General features: G+C 35.2%; 2 protein-coding genes across 2 annotated transcripts; both read left to right on the top strand.

The window, feature by feature from the left end:
* Positions 1-10,045: 10,045 nt before the first annotated feature.
* On the top strand, positions 10,046-10,858 carry LOC117112311. The gene is made up of 2 exons (XM_033255376.1): positions 10,046-10,177; positions 10,475-10,858. The coding sequence occupies exons 1-2, from the start codon at positions 10,046-10,048 to the stop codon at positions 10,856-10,858; spliced, it is 516 nt and encodes a 171-aa protein (XP_033111267.1).
* A 1,396-nt stretch (positions 10,859-12,254) lies between these two features.
* LOC117112313 (uncharacterized protein K02A2.6-like) lies at positions 12,255-12,803 on the top strand. The gene has a single exon (XM_033255379.1). It carries the CDS (start codon positions 12,255-12,257, stop codon positions 12,801-12,803), a length of 549 nt encoding a protein of 182 aa, XP_033111270.1.
* Positions 12,804-15,792: the final 2,989 nt, after the last annotated feature.

Here is a 15,792-nt window from a genome sequence, read left to right as displayed (position 1 = left end):
GTTCTTTATAGTGCACACGAGCCATTGTATACAATGGGCCTACGGTTTATAGTCCTTATCCGAGAAGACTTGTTCTACCACCAGAACCATAGGCGAGCGTGCCGTTCGAACCAGCGCCGATATTATGGCTATAGCTTGCGGCGCCCCTGCTAACCGCTCGGCCATTCGACTCACCATAGTTCATTACACAACTCTACATTTAACTCTTTAACACTATTTCTACTCTTTCTGTTTCTGAACGTGCTGATTTCCAAACTGGTTACCTGGCCTATCGAGCTTCTAACAATCTCGCCCCGCTAACATCTGTCGCAGACTTGCCAGGATTACTGCTATTGGTAGAATGTCCACACGGCAATTTTCTAGGGGAGACCTTGTCGTTCCAAAAACCGCAATGCGAACTTTTTAAACATTCTTTTAATTATAAAGGACTTAAATATTTTAACTCTCTTTTATGTTTCCCTAAGAAACTCTAGTACCTTTTCTACGTTAAAAACTAAACTAACGAGTTATATTATTAATAATAGTACACTTTTATCCCTTTGCATTTTAAAATTTTGCTTTATTCAACGTGACGGCTCATGTCACGGATAATGGCCGAGATTTAACAATTTTGTATATGTTGAAAGTGTCGTTATTTTTATTTTTTACATAAATTTGTTTCCACTCTTTTTACTTTTTATATATTTGTCCTTAAATATTAATTTACCAGCAAACTTATGTATAAAGAGGGTGGGCTTAGGAAAAAACTCCTCCCTACTCACCAGTTTTTATTCTTTGATAGGGTGATAAACTAATACATATTTTATGGGACCTAATGTGTTGTATAGCACAACTGCACTCTGACACAAAACCACCTTATGACAATTTAAAGAAAAAAGTAAAGATTTGAAATAATTAAGCGACAAAAACTATTTTAATATATCAGCCTACAGCCAGCATTTTTTTTAAACAAAACTCTAGAGCAACGAAATTTTAAACATGTCAATTATTTACATAACAGCCTACTGTGCACTTCTTTATAAACTTGTCAAACTCGGCCACAATATTCCATGACCAGTTCAGAAAATGTTAGTCAGGATTAAAGGTCAAGAGCACAATGGACGAACTACTTTTGTTATCTGTCTGCTGTCTTACTCACATCGACGGGTATACAATAGTGTATAATCCTACGCACTGATAGGAAAGGGGGTGGAGTTTTCTTTACATCGCTAATACATTAAATCTTAAAGTAAAAAACGATATCAACTTGTCATCCTATCTAAATTACGGATCCATAATTATAAAAATTGACACCGAACCAAAAATTAGCATTATAGGCATCATTTATAGACCACCAAATAGCTCCACCCTTGCGTTTCTAAATAATCAAACAACAACAATAACAAAAACAAAACAAAACAAAAAACAATCTTTTATCTGTGGGGATTATAATGACATTGCAAGTCGATACTACAACGCAGTTATCCTAGCTTCATTGTGTGAATATACGTATACAAACAAAAGCGAGTCACTTTCATTTTAATGTAAGGGTCACCAGGACGATGGTTGTAGTTCCTGTAGTATTCATTACTTGTCAAACTGATCACATACACACTCTTTAATGAGCTTTGAAAAAGTGTTGAAATTCGTTAAAAAGTCTGGCGGCGGCTGATACTAGTTTTTTCAAACCCCTTTCGGTCAGAGTGTTAAACACACAGAGCTTAGCGTAATGCAACAGGCTAAAATTGTATTAGCATTGATTATTATGGGCCTCAATATATTGTCACCTATATTTATCATTATAATTGAAAAAAAAGTGTTTTAATTGGAAACTCTTATGAGGAAAATATAATAATCACCTTATCAATAAAAAATAAGTTTGTCGAATTACAACTATGACATACCGTATACCTTCATCATAAATTAATTTAAAAAAAATGAAAAAACCATTATAATGATTAAATTCCTGTAAACACAAACATAAACAAATTATTTTAAAAAGAGAGGTGCGAAACAAAGTAGCAAAAAGTTTCTTTTACCGTAAGTGTTTGTCTGCTCAGTTGTATATTCAAAATCAGATCTTGGCGTTGTTGGAGTTATTGCTAAAAATAGGTCAAGAGACGAATACTATACCTTTAAATTATGTATGAGGAAAAAACAGTAAACTTAAACTGAAGCAATGACGTAATAGTAACAAACGGTACAGTAATAACTTTTAGTGTTCATGTATATGAACTATTGCTCTTTTTAGATTAATTATAGCTATTAGGCATCACATAGAATGTCCTCTAAATTATATTGCATGACCAAGCTTGCAAACCTAATAAAATCTTACCTATGTTGTCAAAGCATACACCTTCACTAACAGAAATATTATCAACAGCTACTAGGCCCGGGGAGCTGGCAGAACCATAAGCCCTTCCATAAAACATCAGTTGAGAATTAATACGTCTATTCAAATGCAGACTGGCATAACTCCATTGTTTGCTGTGAGAGCTACAGATCTCGAACACCTGATCATGTTGATAGATGCGTAGACATTGCGCAAGACCATTATCCGACATATAATAGTGAAACTTCAGACAGAAATCCCTCAATGTATCTGGTATTATTGGACTATTAAGTTTTGCTTTCTCAATATTACCAGAAGCCGATTCTACATATATATAGTAGTCATCTAAAAATCAGAAAAACAAAAATATATAATATCCAAAGGATTTGTCATTATTATCATTATTATTTTTTGTCGATAAGATCATCTTTATGAACAAAAACATATAGACAAAACAACAACATATGAACATTATCAACTAGGTATGCACGGACATAATTAAAAATAACAGGGAGTGTTAAGTATAACTCAATGAAGAAATTATTAAAGGTGAAGGTCCGGAGTAGGGTGTCGATGTGAGGACTATTTAAAGGGATTTAAGAGCAAACGTCCTAGACAAGATATTTAAGGTCGTGCGTGTTTCGTGTGTTCAAAATATTTCAAAAACAGCTGCAGGTACAGGGAAATTAAATAATTTTCTTATTCATAATCATAACATCCCCGTTACTAAGGTGTGCTTGTTTGGTCATTCATTTATTCGTTTTTGTTCGATTATGTTTCCTCACCACGTTTTTGGTCTGTCAAAAAACAGAATTACATTAACATTACCGGTGTAGGGTCGAACTCATGCTGCACGAATACCCATCAATGTTATATACTTCGCCGGAGACACCCGTGTGATATATAAATTATAGAAAACATGCATTATAAAAAGAGAAGTGCGCCGCATACATCTCTGGACCAATTTCCTCCTCGTTTTTGCTATACGAGTGCTCTGTCTTGTATTTTTAGTATCTGATATCAGCAGTACTGTTGATCAGTATAAGGATACGATGAATTATTTGTATTGTGTATTGTTCTTGTTTGCAATGCTATTTTGATAGAGATTCGTCAAGACATTAACATTTCTTAAAGCATTCGAGAGAGAATACAGTCACTGACTTTTTGGTCAGTGCAGACAGGTAAAAATCATGCGATGATTTAATAATTATAGGCTAGGGTCTAGGCCGGCTAGTACTACTAGTAGCATTATTAGGTAGGAGAAGGCCTCAGCGGCCTCCTGCCTGAGCGTAGGCCTACATGTAATAAATCAATTTTAATTATCAAAAATATTAACATTAATAACAGTAAATATGAGGAAAGTCATGTATATAGGTTTCAACTAAATAATAAATGTCAACTAAATAATAAAATATACAAATACAATTTTTTAACACTTTTTTTTTTATTAAGGAATAAAAAAAATATCTTTATTCTGTAAAAGCTTGAATAAGTGCTGCTGCGCTTAAAACATATTTAGAGGCTCTAGTGCGGTGCTTACTCAAGAGCGCTTTTCATGCTCGTTCCCATGTTACATATCTCACATTCCCGTAGTACAGTAGGCCTATCATAGGTTTTTTTTTCCCCTTTTTTTGTTTATCTGTTACTGGGTATGTTAAAATGAAGACGAAATAAATTATATATGATATGATATGATATAGGTCCAATGTCATAGTAAATAAACACTTGAATACAAAAAAGGAAAAATACTTGTATATTCATTGTGCTATTTATTCATCTTAACACTGTATACATATGTATTTAAAACCCAAATTGTTTAATTACACACAAGGTAATAATATACTCTTAAGAGCCACGACGTGGCGCTTTTTCGAGAATTTAGGGTATTAATTAAAAACTATATAATCTGAATCCACGATTTTGTAACAAGATAGCAATGAAGACTTTTATTTTAATTATAAATCGCTTTATTACAAAAAACGTATTTTTAAAAACTGTTTATCACTTGCAAATTGACATCTTATTGAACATTTCAAGTATTCTTTGCCTGCAGTCTGGGTGTTTAATTTTGTGAATAATATTTTCCCAAATTGTTGTCTGTACTGAACACAATATTTTTAGCCCATTACTTGTGTTGAACTTTTTGGTTCCTGAAAGCTGTATAACCTTAGCTTTTATAGTTACGAGTTGGGTGATGCATACACTTCCAACTGCTTTATTTTAACTTTTGAGTTTATAATATTGGTACCGAAATTGCTCAACTTCACTGGACTTTGGTTTTCAATAGTTCTGGAATTCAGTGTGATTTGAAGCAGGAAAACAGTTTCTTGAAAATTGTCTGCAGTGGTTTGTAATTGCTTTTTTTCTTCTTTTTTTTTTGCCATATTTTTCAGTTCATTAACCTGAAATGATAAAGTATAAAATGCAAAATTAATTATTCATGGTGAAAAATTAGTGAATATAAAAATGACTATAGGTTTTTTAAATGAAGATTTACATATTAAAATGATGCTTTTTAAATTGCTGAGTATTGAAGTATTACATATGTTTAACAAATGAGTGGTAATAAAATATTTAATTTTTGGTTTATAATTATTAAAATTGACGGTTAAAAATATTAGTTTAAGTCCCGCCCACTGGAGATGTTCACTGATGTGTGAATAGAGCTGATAACGTAGACTCGGTATGACAATCACAGCCATCCTGGTTTATGTACTACATCGTATAGCACGACATATGAAAGAGCAGGTTCACTTGGGAAGTAAAGAAGGAAGCAAAGCAATAGAGTAGCTTTATTAATTTGAGCCACTAGAAAGCGAATTTGAAGAAGAAAGAATTGAAGACCAGGCTTTGTTAGAAAAACAAAATGCATTGGGCAACACTTTTTGAGTACTATACTATACTGTCCTAATCTAGGCCTGACGGACTAGGCCTAGACAGGGTAACAGTACGAACACTCGTCAGCGTACGATGGTTAATATTATTAGTAATAATATACATTGTTTACGTCTAAATTAGCTTACATTCTGTATATTAAAGCTTATTTTGAAAAATTTTTACATTACAATGTAACGTACGAAGCTGAAATTTGATGTACAGTATTGTACACGGCCTACGCCTTCGATGATGATAATAAACAAGCCGATACGGCGATCATCATCACATCACATTGTAAATTGCCTGATTGTTTTTCATGTTATCGACTACAATAAAAAGCTAAATTTATTATTTTGGTGGTTGTTATTATGTTGATATACAAACTGTGTGATACTCACTAATATTACAGGCCTCGAAATTGGTAGGGCCTACGAAAGGACCATGGCAAAAATTGCCGACGTAAATTTGACATTACTCGGCAGTTTTTTGTATTTTGACCCAAATAACACAAAACGTTTTGAATTGGTTTTAGTTTGGGTTTGGTTTTTGTGAAACGTATGCTTTCTGATAGACTTTTGCACCAAAACGTTAAAAAACGTTCAAAAAACGTACGCAAAAAACTTGCAAACAAGTGTATAAAACAGAACGAAATCACAACGTTCTGTAAACGTTATATCACAACCAAATTTTCATCTATTTTCACAAAAATTGTTATCGTTTTTAAAAAACGTTTTAAAACGATTTTAAAACATCGTTGTGTAAACATTGCCTTTTGATTGCAGATTGTTTGCACCAAAACGTTCAAAAAACATACGCAAAAAACTTACAAACAAGTGTATAAAATAGAACGAAATCACAACGGTTACAGAACGTTATATCACAACCAAATTTTCACCAAAATTGTTATCGTTTTTATAAAATTTTTCAAAAACGATTTTAAAACGTCGCTGTGTAACATTGCCTTTTGGTTGCAGATTGTTTGCACTAAAACGTTCCCAGAACATTATATCAAATCCAAATTTTCACCAATCGTCAGAAAAATTGTTATCGTTTTTATAAATCGTTTTAAAAACTATTTTAAAACGTCGCCATATATTGCGTTTTAATTGCAGTTTCCTTGTACAAAAAAATTTATAAAAAGGTTAAAATAACGTATGCAAAATACTTACAAACACGTTTATCACAAATAAATCACAACGTTCACAGAACGTTATCTCGCAACCAAAAATTACCACCACTTCATTCCAGCCATTATTTGCATATTTTAGAAAGACCAAACGTACCCAATGCTACGCCCAAACAATTATCATAGGTAACAATCAAATTTAAACCAATTATTCGGGATAATTGTTTTCTTTAATTAACTTTAACACATTAATCTATGTGAATAAATCTACGTGGTCACCGTCATCATCCATGCATTTACATAAAATATGAGTCTTAGCCACGTATAAAATTTACTGATTCGTCAACAAGCGTCACGTGACAATTTATCTACGCGAACGCGCGCGACCGTTGACCGATTGCCACTTTGCGCCTGTTTTTCGTTAGATGTAGGCTATGTGACGTCCGTTTTCTGCATTCAACTTCTGCTGATACGTTTAGAACCCCAAACTTTTAATCTGAACGTAATGATTTTATGAATCTGTGGAAGGTAAGTTTATTATTTGATATACGTTAAAATGTCTTTTAGAAAAAATACACAATAAAAAACACGTCAACCAGCCAAAGCCGTAGGCCTAGGCATAGTGCCTAGGGGGGGGGGGGGGGGCAGGCCTGTGCTAGGAAACTAGCCAGAGCCCTGGCCTAGGAAAACACGTCAACTAGCCAGAGCCCTAGGCGTAGCCAGAGAGTTATAAATATATTTAGGAACAGATTTGCTAGCGAAAGGAGCACAAAGGCGCACTGGGAGCTAAGGGTCCAAAGCTCATGCCCTCGGGGAAAAAAAATCCGTTTTCTACAATAGTTTGTTGGTATGACGTCAGGCTTATTGGTTTTGTCATGGTTCAATCTAAATTCGGATAGGCCAAGGTCTACAGTTATCCAGTAGGCCTAGGCTTAAGTGTATATTAAGCTGCGAGTTATTTAATTACAAATGTTCCTTTTCATAGTTTTTTTTTTAAATCAAGAACAAATGTGGGAATTTCATGATGGATGAGGCAAGTGCCTTGTCTGTCTCATGCTAGCTACGGCCCTTACTTGCCCCGGTACTGGCACAAATGCCTAATCTAATTATTTTTACTAGTGATTCTTATTAGGCATAGGAACTTTTTGAAAGTTCTAGGCTCTCAAAAAGATGAAACAAACTTCTTTATGTTAATCTTTAATTTCTAAGGATCATGTGGGGTTTATTTTCCCCTTGTATTTATATTATTATTAATTAAGTTGACGATGTTTATCTATGGATGTAAAGTCTGAAATAAAGAATAATGAATAACGTTTTCGTATTTTTCATGAGATTTTTTTTTAGTGTAAAATCCTAAATTAATGTCATCTACTTGAGAGCTACCTAATTGCTGTTTTTGACATGAATTTAAACTGAATAAAAAGTTAGGTTTTGAATACATTCCTTAGCTATGATTAACACAGATACACTAGCAAGTTGCTAGCTATAATATTACAGTTAAGATTTGCAAGTCTGCTTTCAGTATCGGAACAGGTCACGATGTCATAATCCACCATTTTGATTGTGCTGAATACTATTTTTGTATTTCCTGTATGACTGCTCATTTGTAGATTTTATATATTAATTGTTTATTAACTTTTTTTTTAATTAATACTCTTTTGGTTGATGCCATTAATTGATAATATGTTTACTTTTAGTTACCAGTGGCCTGAGGGAAGAAAGTTCAACAACATTTTAGGCATGTCCACCGTTCTTCTGTAATGGCACTGTGTATGCAGTATTACATCTTTATCTTATTATTTTATAATATTACGTCATTGTTTGATAATTATTGAAATGGTGGGCTATCAGCACGATATGTTAACCTTGTATGTACTGTATGCGTATGTTTATCATTCCATAATGATCACTTCAAACAGTTTAATTACCTATCGCATTTTCATTTATTATTTTCATTATATTAACTAATACATTGATTTAGAATGGGAATTAAATGTTTTAAGGATGTCCTGTATCGCGGTTTTCAGACTAGTTATTAGAAGGTTTTAAATTACCATTATAATTTTTACTTACCTTATATTATATGTTCATAAATATTTCAAAGTATAAATGTGTTTATATTCTAATCTTCAATCTGTTTATATGACTAATATTCAGCAGTCAAATAATATATTAACAAGGGCATATCATACATACGTTTGTAATAAAACCTATTGAGTTGGTGTTACCTTAGTACATTGTGACTGAACTTTATTAAAATTATTTATAGTTTTTATAGCTGTTATATAGCAAATATTTTACTATGAGATATTCAAAAGCATATGTTTGGTTAAGTCAAGTTTGACAGTAATGAGAAATCACTTCACTTCAGAAAATAATACTAAAACTCATCCTACATGTAGAAATATTAATTATAAAAAGCAAAGTAGGCCTACTGTAAATTAAATAGACACATTTTTGTGTTCACTTTTTACAGAAACTTTAGTAAGTTTGTAATAGTTTGTTTGTTTGTAAGTTTATTGGTTCTGATACAACTTTCTACTCCGCAAATGGTTCCATTGTGACAGAACAGCTAAACATTTCCTCTGTCAAGGCTTGATCCAGAAACAGTGTAGCCATCTGTTTTCTCAGTATCCTAGGTGTGCACTATGGAGTTTTTGTACACTAGGCCTCTTGTTTATCTTCGATATTTGTTTGACATTTTTGAAATTAAATAAACTTGTCAACTACTGAATAGACATTTTTGAAATTAAATAAACTTGCCAACTACTGAATAGATGATATGGAACTTGATCTTATAGTTACTGTACTTACAGAAATAGATAAGAATTGTAAACACTTGACTCTAACTTGATTTTGATTTTTGATTTTTTTTTTTTGATATTTATTATTGTATATCATTTTGTCCTATATTGAAATGGAGATTTTGCTAAACTATGTTATGATTGAATGGTGTTGCTAGGCAACGTGAGCTCAAGGAAGGACTCGACTCGAAAGACTATGGAGCAATAAAGGCGAATAATGATATAAAATCTGTGTAGTTGCTTGTATATTGGAGTCCAACTTGTAATAGGTACATTGACGACGAGGAATTAAATTCGAATCGAGGATCCGAATTGTCGGCAATACGGGGAATCAACCAGTTCGACGAAACCGGGGAAGCCAGCGTCGTGAGCGTACGATGGAAAGCATGGCTGGAGGAATTCGAAGCCTATGCGGACAGCCGAGGTTTGGTTTTGAATAAAGCCACGCAGGCACAGGCAGCTCAGAGGAGAGCTTTGTTGTTGTATAACGCCGGTGTAGACGTCCGAAATACATTCAAAACACTTGCTGATACAGGAGAAAAGGATACTATCAGAATGCGGTTGATGCATTAAATAACCATTATAAGGTGAAAACAAATGCAACTTTTCATAGACATGTATTCCGACACATGAAACAAAGTGATGGAGAAACGGTGGCGCAGTTTGTTACTCGTTTGAAACGGGCATCAGAGGAATGTGAGTACAACACAGATAGGGACAATTAAATAAGTGACCAGGTTGTTCAGCATTGTAGGGAAACAGAAACATTAAAGATTGCTTCGACATTTGAAGCTGTATAAAATAAATTTCAGGCTATGAAACTGGAAGATAGGCAGAGTGCAAAATCACCCAATAACACTATAAACAAGATCGTAAGCAAGCGAGACAAAGATAGACTAAAGTCAAAGACAGGTGAAACTGTAAAACATGGTAGAGAATGATTCAGATGTGGAAATGTGGGACATTTTGCACGAGATTCTTGTTGTCCTGCAAGAGGAAAATTATGCTCAGCATGTGGAGGAAAAGATCATGTTACAAAGAAATGTAAAACTAAGCCTGGTAAAAAGTTAGCACCATGGACAAAAGGCAAGAGAAATGACAGTACTGTCCGTCAGTTAGAGGATGAAGACAGTGATCTAGATGATGGGTATGTGTTTGCTGTTAATAGAGATTATCATCATGAAAAAGTACAAGTAACAATAGGCGGAGTTAACGTAAATACTATTGTTGATTCCGGAAGTGACTGTAATGTGATAGATAGAGCATTGTGGGAAGAGATGAAGAGTCAAAGAATTGTTTGTTTACAGGCATCAAAGAAATGCACAAGGAAAATAATATGCATATGCTTCTAACAAGCCTCTTATAGTTGCAGGATGCTTTACAGCAGTTGTGAAGGCTGGTGATAGGAAAGTCACGACAGAGTTTGTTGTGATAGAGGAGAAAGGTGAACCAATCATGAGTAGTAGAACGGCACAGGAGTTGGGTGTATTGCATATTGGATTAGGATTAAATGCAGTTAAGTCATGTGAAGGTTTGAGACGGGAGTATAAACCAGTATTTAATGAGATTGGAAAATTGAAAAATTGTCAAGTGAAATTAACCATTGATCCAAGGTTTAAACTAGTAGCTAAACCAGTAAGAAGGACACCATTTGGTTTGAGACGCAAAGTGGAGCTAAAAATTCAAGAATTAACGGAAAAAGATATTATTGAACCGGTTGAAGCTCAACACCATGGGTAAGTCCTGTGGTCATTGTACCAAAACCTAACGGAGACATACGACTATGTCTCGACATGAGACAGGTGAATGAAGCTGTCATGAGAGAACGTCACCCTATACCTACAGTTGATGAAATTCTCCAGGAGTTATCGACCAGTAAGGTGTTTTCGAAATTGAACTTGAAATGGGGCTATCATCAATTGGAACTTCATCCAGAGTCAAGAGAGGTGACAGCATTTGTGACACACTGTGGTTTGTACAGGTACAAGAGACTGTTATTCGGCATTAATGCGGCACCAGAAATATATCAGCATGAGATTCATAAGGTAATCCAAAGGGGTACCTGGAATATTTCTGATGACATCATTGTATATGGATCGACACGTGAAGAGCATGATGAAAGACTGAAGTTGGTACTTGGAAGGTTGCAAGCGGCTGGTCTAACAGTGAAAAGTGTCAATTTGGTGTATCTGAGATGATATTTATGGACACAAATTAACTAGTGAATGCATCAACCAGCCAAACCGAAAATAAGTGCAGTAACAGAAGCTTTGTGAACCACGGAACGCGAGTGAAGTAAGGAGTTTTCTAGGCTTGGTCAATTACTGCGCTAGGTTCATACCAGATCTTGCTACAGTGGCAGAACCTCTCCGAAGGTTGACCAGGAAGAATGAACGTTTTGTATTTGGGGAAAGACCAACAGAAGGCTTTTAATCTGTTAAAAGAACGCTAAGTAGTGCTCAAACATTAGGATACTATGACATAACAGCAACCACCAAGGTGATAGCAAATGCAGTCCGGTGGGTTTGGGTGCTGTGTTGGTACAGATACAAGCGGGACACCCTCGAATGATAGCATATGCCAGTCGCTCATTATCAGAGGTGGAGAGGCGGTATTCACAGACGGAGAAGGAGGCCCTAGGACTTGTCTGGGCATGTGAACGATTTCATGCTTATCTGTATGGTAAGGAATTCCAGATCACAAGCCACTGGAGGTAATGTATTCAAAGCGGTCAAAACCGTGTGCCAGAATTGAAAGATGGGTCATACGTCTGCAGCAATACAAGTATAGAGTAGTGCATATACCTGAAAAGAGGAACATTGCTGATGCGCTGTCAAGGTTGGTGAAACAGGATGATAGACAGATTTCTCATTTGGAAGAGGAAGCAGAATCATTTGTCAGATTCGTTGCGTTGATTGCAACACAAGTAGCAATGACAACTAAAGAGGTAGAGAGAGAGAGTCAGCGCAGGATTCAGAGATTGCGGACATCAGACAGAGAATAAACAATGGTGGATGAGACAAATGTTCATACAAAACATATGTCGCTGTGAAAGATGAACTATGTTCAATTGGGAGGTGTGTTTTAAAGAGGAAATCGAATCATAGTTCCACAGAAGCTGAGACCAAGAGTGGTTATGCTGGCCCATGAAGGACACTTGGAAATTATTGGTACAAAGCAGAATTTGCGTACTAAAATGTGGGGGCCAAGAGTTGAGAAAGATGTGGAGAAATTTGTAAAAACGTGTCATGGTTCTCAAATTACTGCAAGAGCCAATGCACCAGAGCCGATTAGAAATACAACGTTGGCAATGGGACCATGGCAAGATTTAGCATATTTTTTAGGACCATTTCCCTCTGGCGAATCGGTATTAGTCGTCATGGATTACTACAACAGATATTATGAATATGCCATAATGAAATCGACAACAGCTGAAAAGACTGTAGCAGCGATGAGAGAAATGTTTGCGAGACATGGCTTGCCAGTCACCCTTTACTCGGACAATGGCCCGCAATTTATTTCTCAGACATTTTCTGAATTTATGGAAAAGATGGGGGTGCGTCATCACCGTGTTACTCCAAAATGGCCACAGGCCAACGGAGAAGTAGAAAGGCAGAATCAATCACTGGGGAAAAGGATAAAATTGCCCATGCCGAAGGGAAAGACTGGAAAGATGAAATTCTAAATTATGTAGCAGCATACAGGGCAGTACCTCACACTACGACAGGGAAAATCCCAGCGGAGTTACTGTTTGGACGGAAATTGCGTACTAAACTGCCAGAAGTGAACGATGTTGTAGTAGACCAAGAGGTTAAGGATGTTGGCCAAAATGTATGCTGACAAAAAACGTCATGCTAATGAGCCAGAGATAATGCAGGAGATAGTGTGTTGCTCAGACGAGATACACAAGGCAAATTGGAAACTCCGTTCATTCCAGATCCATACATTGTAATTGCTTGGGACGGGAATCGGGTGGCGATACAGTCACCCGAGGGAGTTTGCTACGACACAAACACTTCACATGTTAAGAAGTATCAACATAGCAAAACTCCAGAGATGTTAAATATAGAAAATAGTTCTAGTCCAGAAGAGGTGGATCAGAGAGCGAAACCTAACGATGAGGTTGTAGTGACAGGAGAAGTTGGGGAAGTGGCGAGAGCAAGTAGAAGAACAGCCTACGCAAAGTGGGATAGAGACAGTGGCTCCGCAGAGAAATTACAAACAGCAGAAAGGAGGCAATTATTGGCCATCTTTGATTAATGAGTAAAATTTTATGATTTGTAGTAATTACACACTGATTCAAAATAATTATCAAAGTCAACTATATAAAAGAAATCACACAAAGAGACTGTAATTTGAACTGAAGCGAGTTATAGTATTTTACATGACACTCTGATAATGACAATATCAATGGCTAATACAAACGGATAAAACACTATGATTATATGAATAGGTTTGTTCAAATAATGTTTAAAGGTTAAAACTGAAGTTTAAAAGTTAGTTAATACATGTTAAAGTTAAAATATTTCAAAAAGTTGTTCTGGGAATGGATTTAAAATAATTTTAATTCAATTGGGGAAGGAATGTTATGATTGAATGATGTTGCTAGGCAACGTGAGGTCAATGAGGGACTCGACTCGAAAGACTATAGAGCAATAAAGGCGAATGATGATATAAAGTTAAATCTGTGTAGTTGTTCGTATATTGGAGTCCAACTTGTTATAGTGACAAACTACAGTATAACAAAGTACAGTACACTATTAAACATTAAAGGATAAACGCATAACGCAACGCAAGTGTAAGTAATGTTGTATTGTTGACCTCTTTTGTATCTTTATCCTGGAGCATCACAATTAACACGATGTAGTTAGAATCATACATGTGACCAGAGGCCGACCTAAGGATATCCATGGTTCAGTGTACAGCATTTGTTCAAGTTTTGAAAACGTCTTGGAACACCAATCCAACTCAAACGTTTTACCGTTATTTTGATGATTTTGATTTTAAGAATGTTTTAAAAACGTTTAAAAACATCAAAATAACGTTATAATGACGTTTCTGAATGTTAAATTGAAACGTTATTAAAACGATTTAAAAACTCCACATAAATACGTTTTTTAATACGTAATACTATAACGTTTTACAAACGTAATAAAAACCATTTGTAAACGTTGTTAAAACGTTTTAAAAAGGCGATACAAGACCAAAGTCGATGTAACCGAGGTTATTTTACGTTATAACATTTTAAAAACATAAATTGAAACGTTGTTAAAACGCTTTTAAAACTTCACAAAATTACGTTTTTGAAACGTTTTATTTAAACGTTTTTTTAACCAAATTCATACGTTATTACAACTTTTTTTAACGTTAAATTGTTGGCTGGGGAGTTTCAGCAGGGTTCAGACAGTATATGAGTGTACACATAAATTCGTGGTTTACGAAAATAAAATATTTCCAAAATTGTGTATTTGTAAAAAAAAAAAGGAATTTCTATTTTTTTAAAAGCCATTACTGAAGAACACACGATCGAATCGGACGGCAAATAAACGCACATGGGGAATCCCCGAATTGGTTCGCACCTTAACTCTTGTAAACAGTTACGACTCAAAATTGAACCACGAGGTGGGCCACGAAGCAGGATTGACTTTTGTGTTTATGTAAAATTTTAATGTAGTATGTATTTCAATGACTAAACAATTATTAAATCATTGTGTTAAGCCTGTATTTTATTGTAGGATAAATCATCACAACAAAACAAATAACATTTTAATTTCATTCAAACACATTTATCAACATCGTCACAAAACGTCCAAACACTGTTAAATCGGGTCGAGCCGGCCCCAATCGAGCGTCGGCGAAGAACATCTAAAGAAAGACCATGTTGTAGAGAACAAGTGATCCGCCCTATGTTTAAAGCAAGAAGTAAACATGAACCTCGTCCGCCATAATATAGTATTATGCGTGTATATTTTTTTGTAAGATACTGTAATTAACTCCCTAATCAACACTAATATTAAGTCAAAACAAATTTGTGGCGAGCGGCCCCGACCGAGAAAGACTACGTTGTAGAGAACACGTGATCCACCTTACTACGACCTATTCTAGCAAAAAGTAAACAACCTCGGCTGTCATAATAACATATAGGCCTACAGTAATATATGCGTGTATTTTGTGTAAGATATTTAATCATCATGAATAAAGTCAAACAAATAGTTTTAATGTTTTATTCAAACACATTTGTTGTATGTAGCGAGTACGGGCTCGGTGGTATGGGGTGAATGCAGAGAATAGGACCTAGCAATACCTAGGACTACTCGCATCCTCGCTCTTACGTTGTGGTCATAACTGATTCCGACGCTAATTTCGGAGTAGTGCCAAAGTGCGAGCCAGCGAGTCATGCGAGCCAATGTGCGAGTCATGCGAGCCAGCGAGCTATGCGAACCATACATTTAATTTTTTTTTCAGGTTATCCAGTTTTGTAAACACGTAGGCCTAGCCTATTGTCTTTGGCCTAGTAGATGCAAATGAATAACACATTGGGGAGCTTTGCCTGTGTAGTCCAGTCATGCGCAGTACATATACTTTTGACTTTTTCGAATCGTCGATCCGAAAGTATGCAGCGCTGATAGATGATGTTAAAATACAGATATACAGATACATACATACAGATATAT

This window comes from Anneissia japonica, unplaced genomic scaffold, assembly GCF_011630105.1.
Source record: "Anneissia japonica isolate Jap-2015-1 unplaced genomic scaffold, ASM1163010v1 scaffold21690_len87471_cov101, whole genome shotgun sequence".
Lineage (NCBI taxonomy): Eukaryota > Metazoa > Echinodermata > Crinoidea > Comatulida > Comatulidae > Anneissia > Anneissia japonica.
Note: the sequence above shows the minus strand (reverse complement) of the source record. Positions and strands in the feature narration are given on the sequence as shown.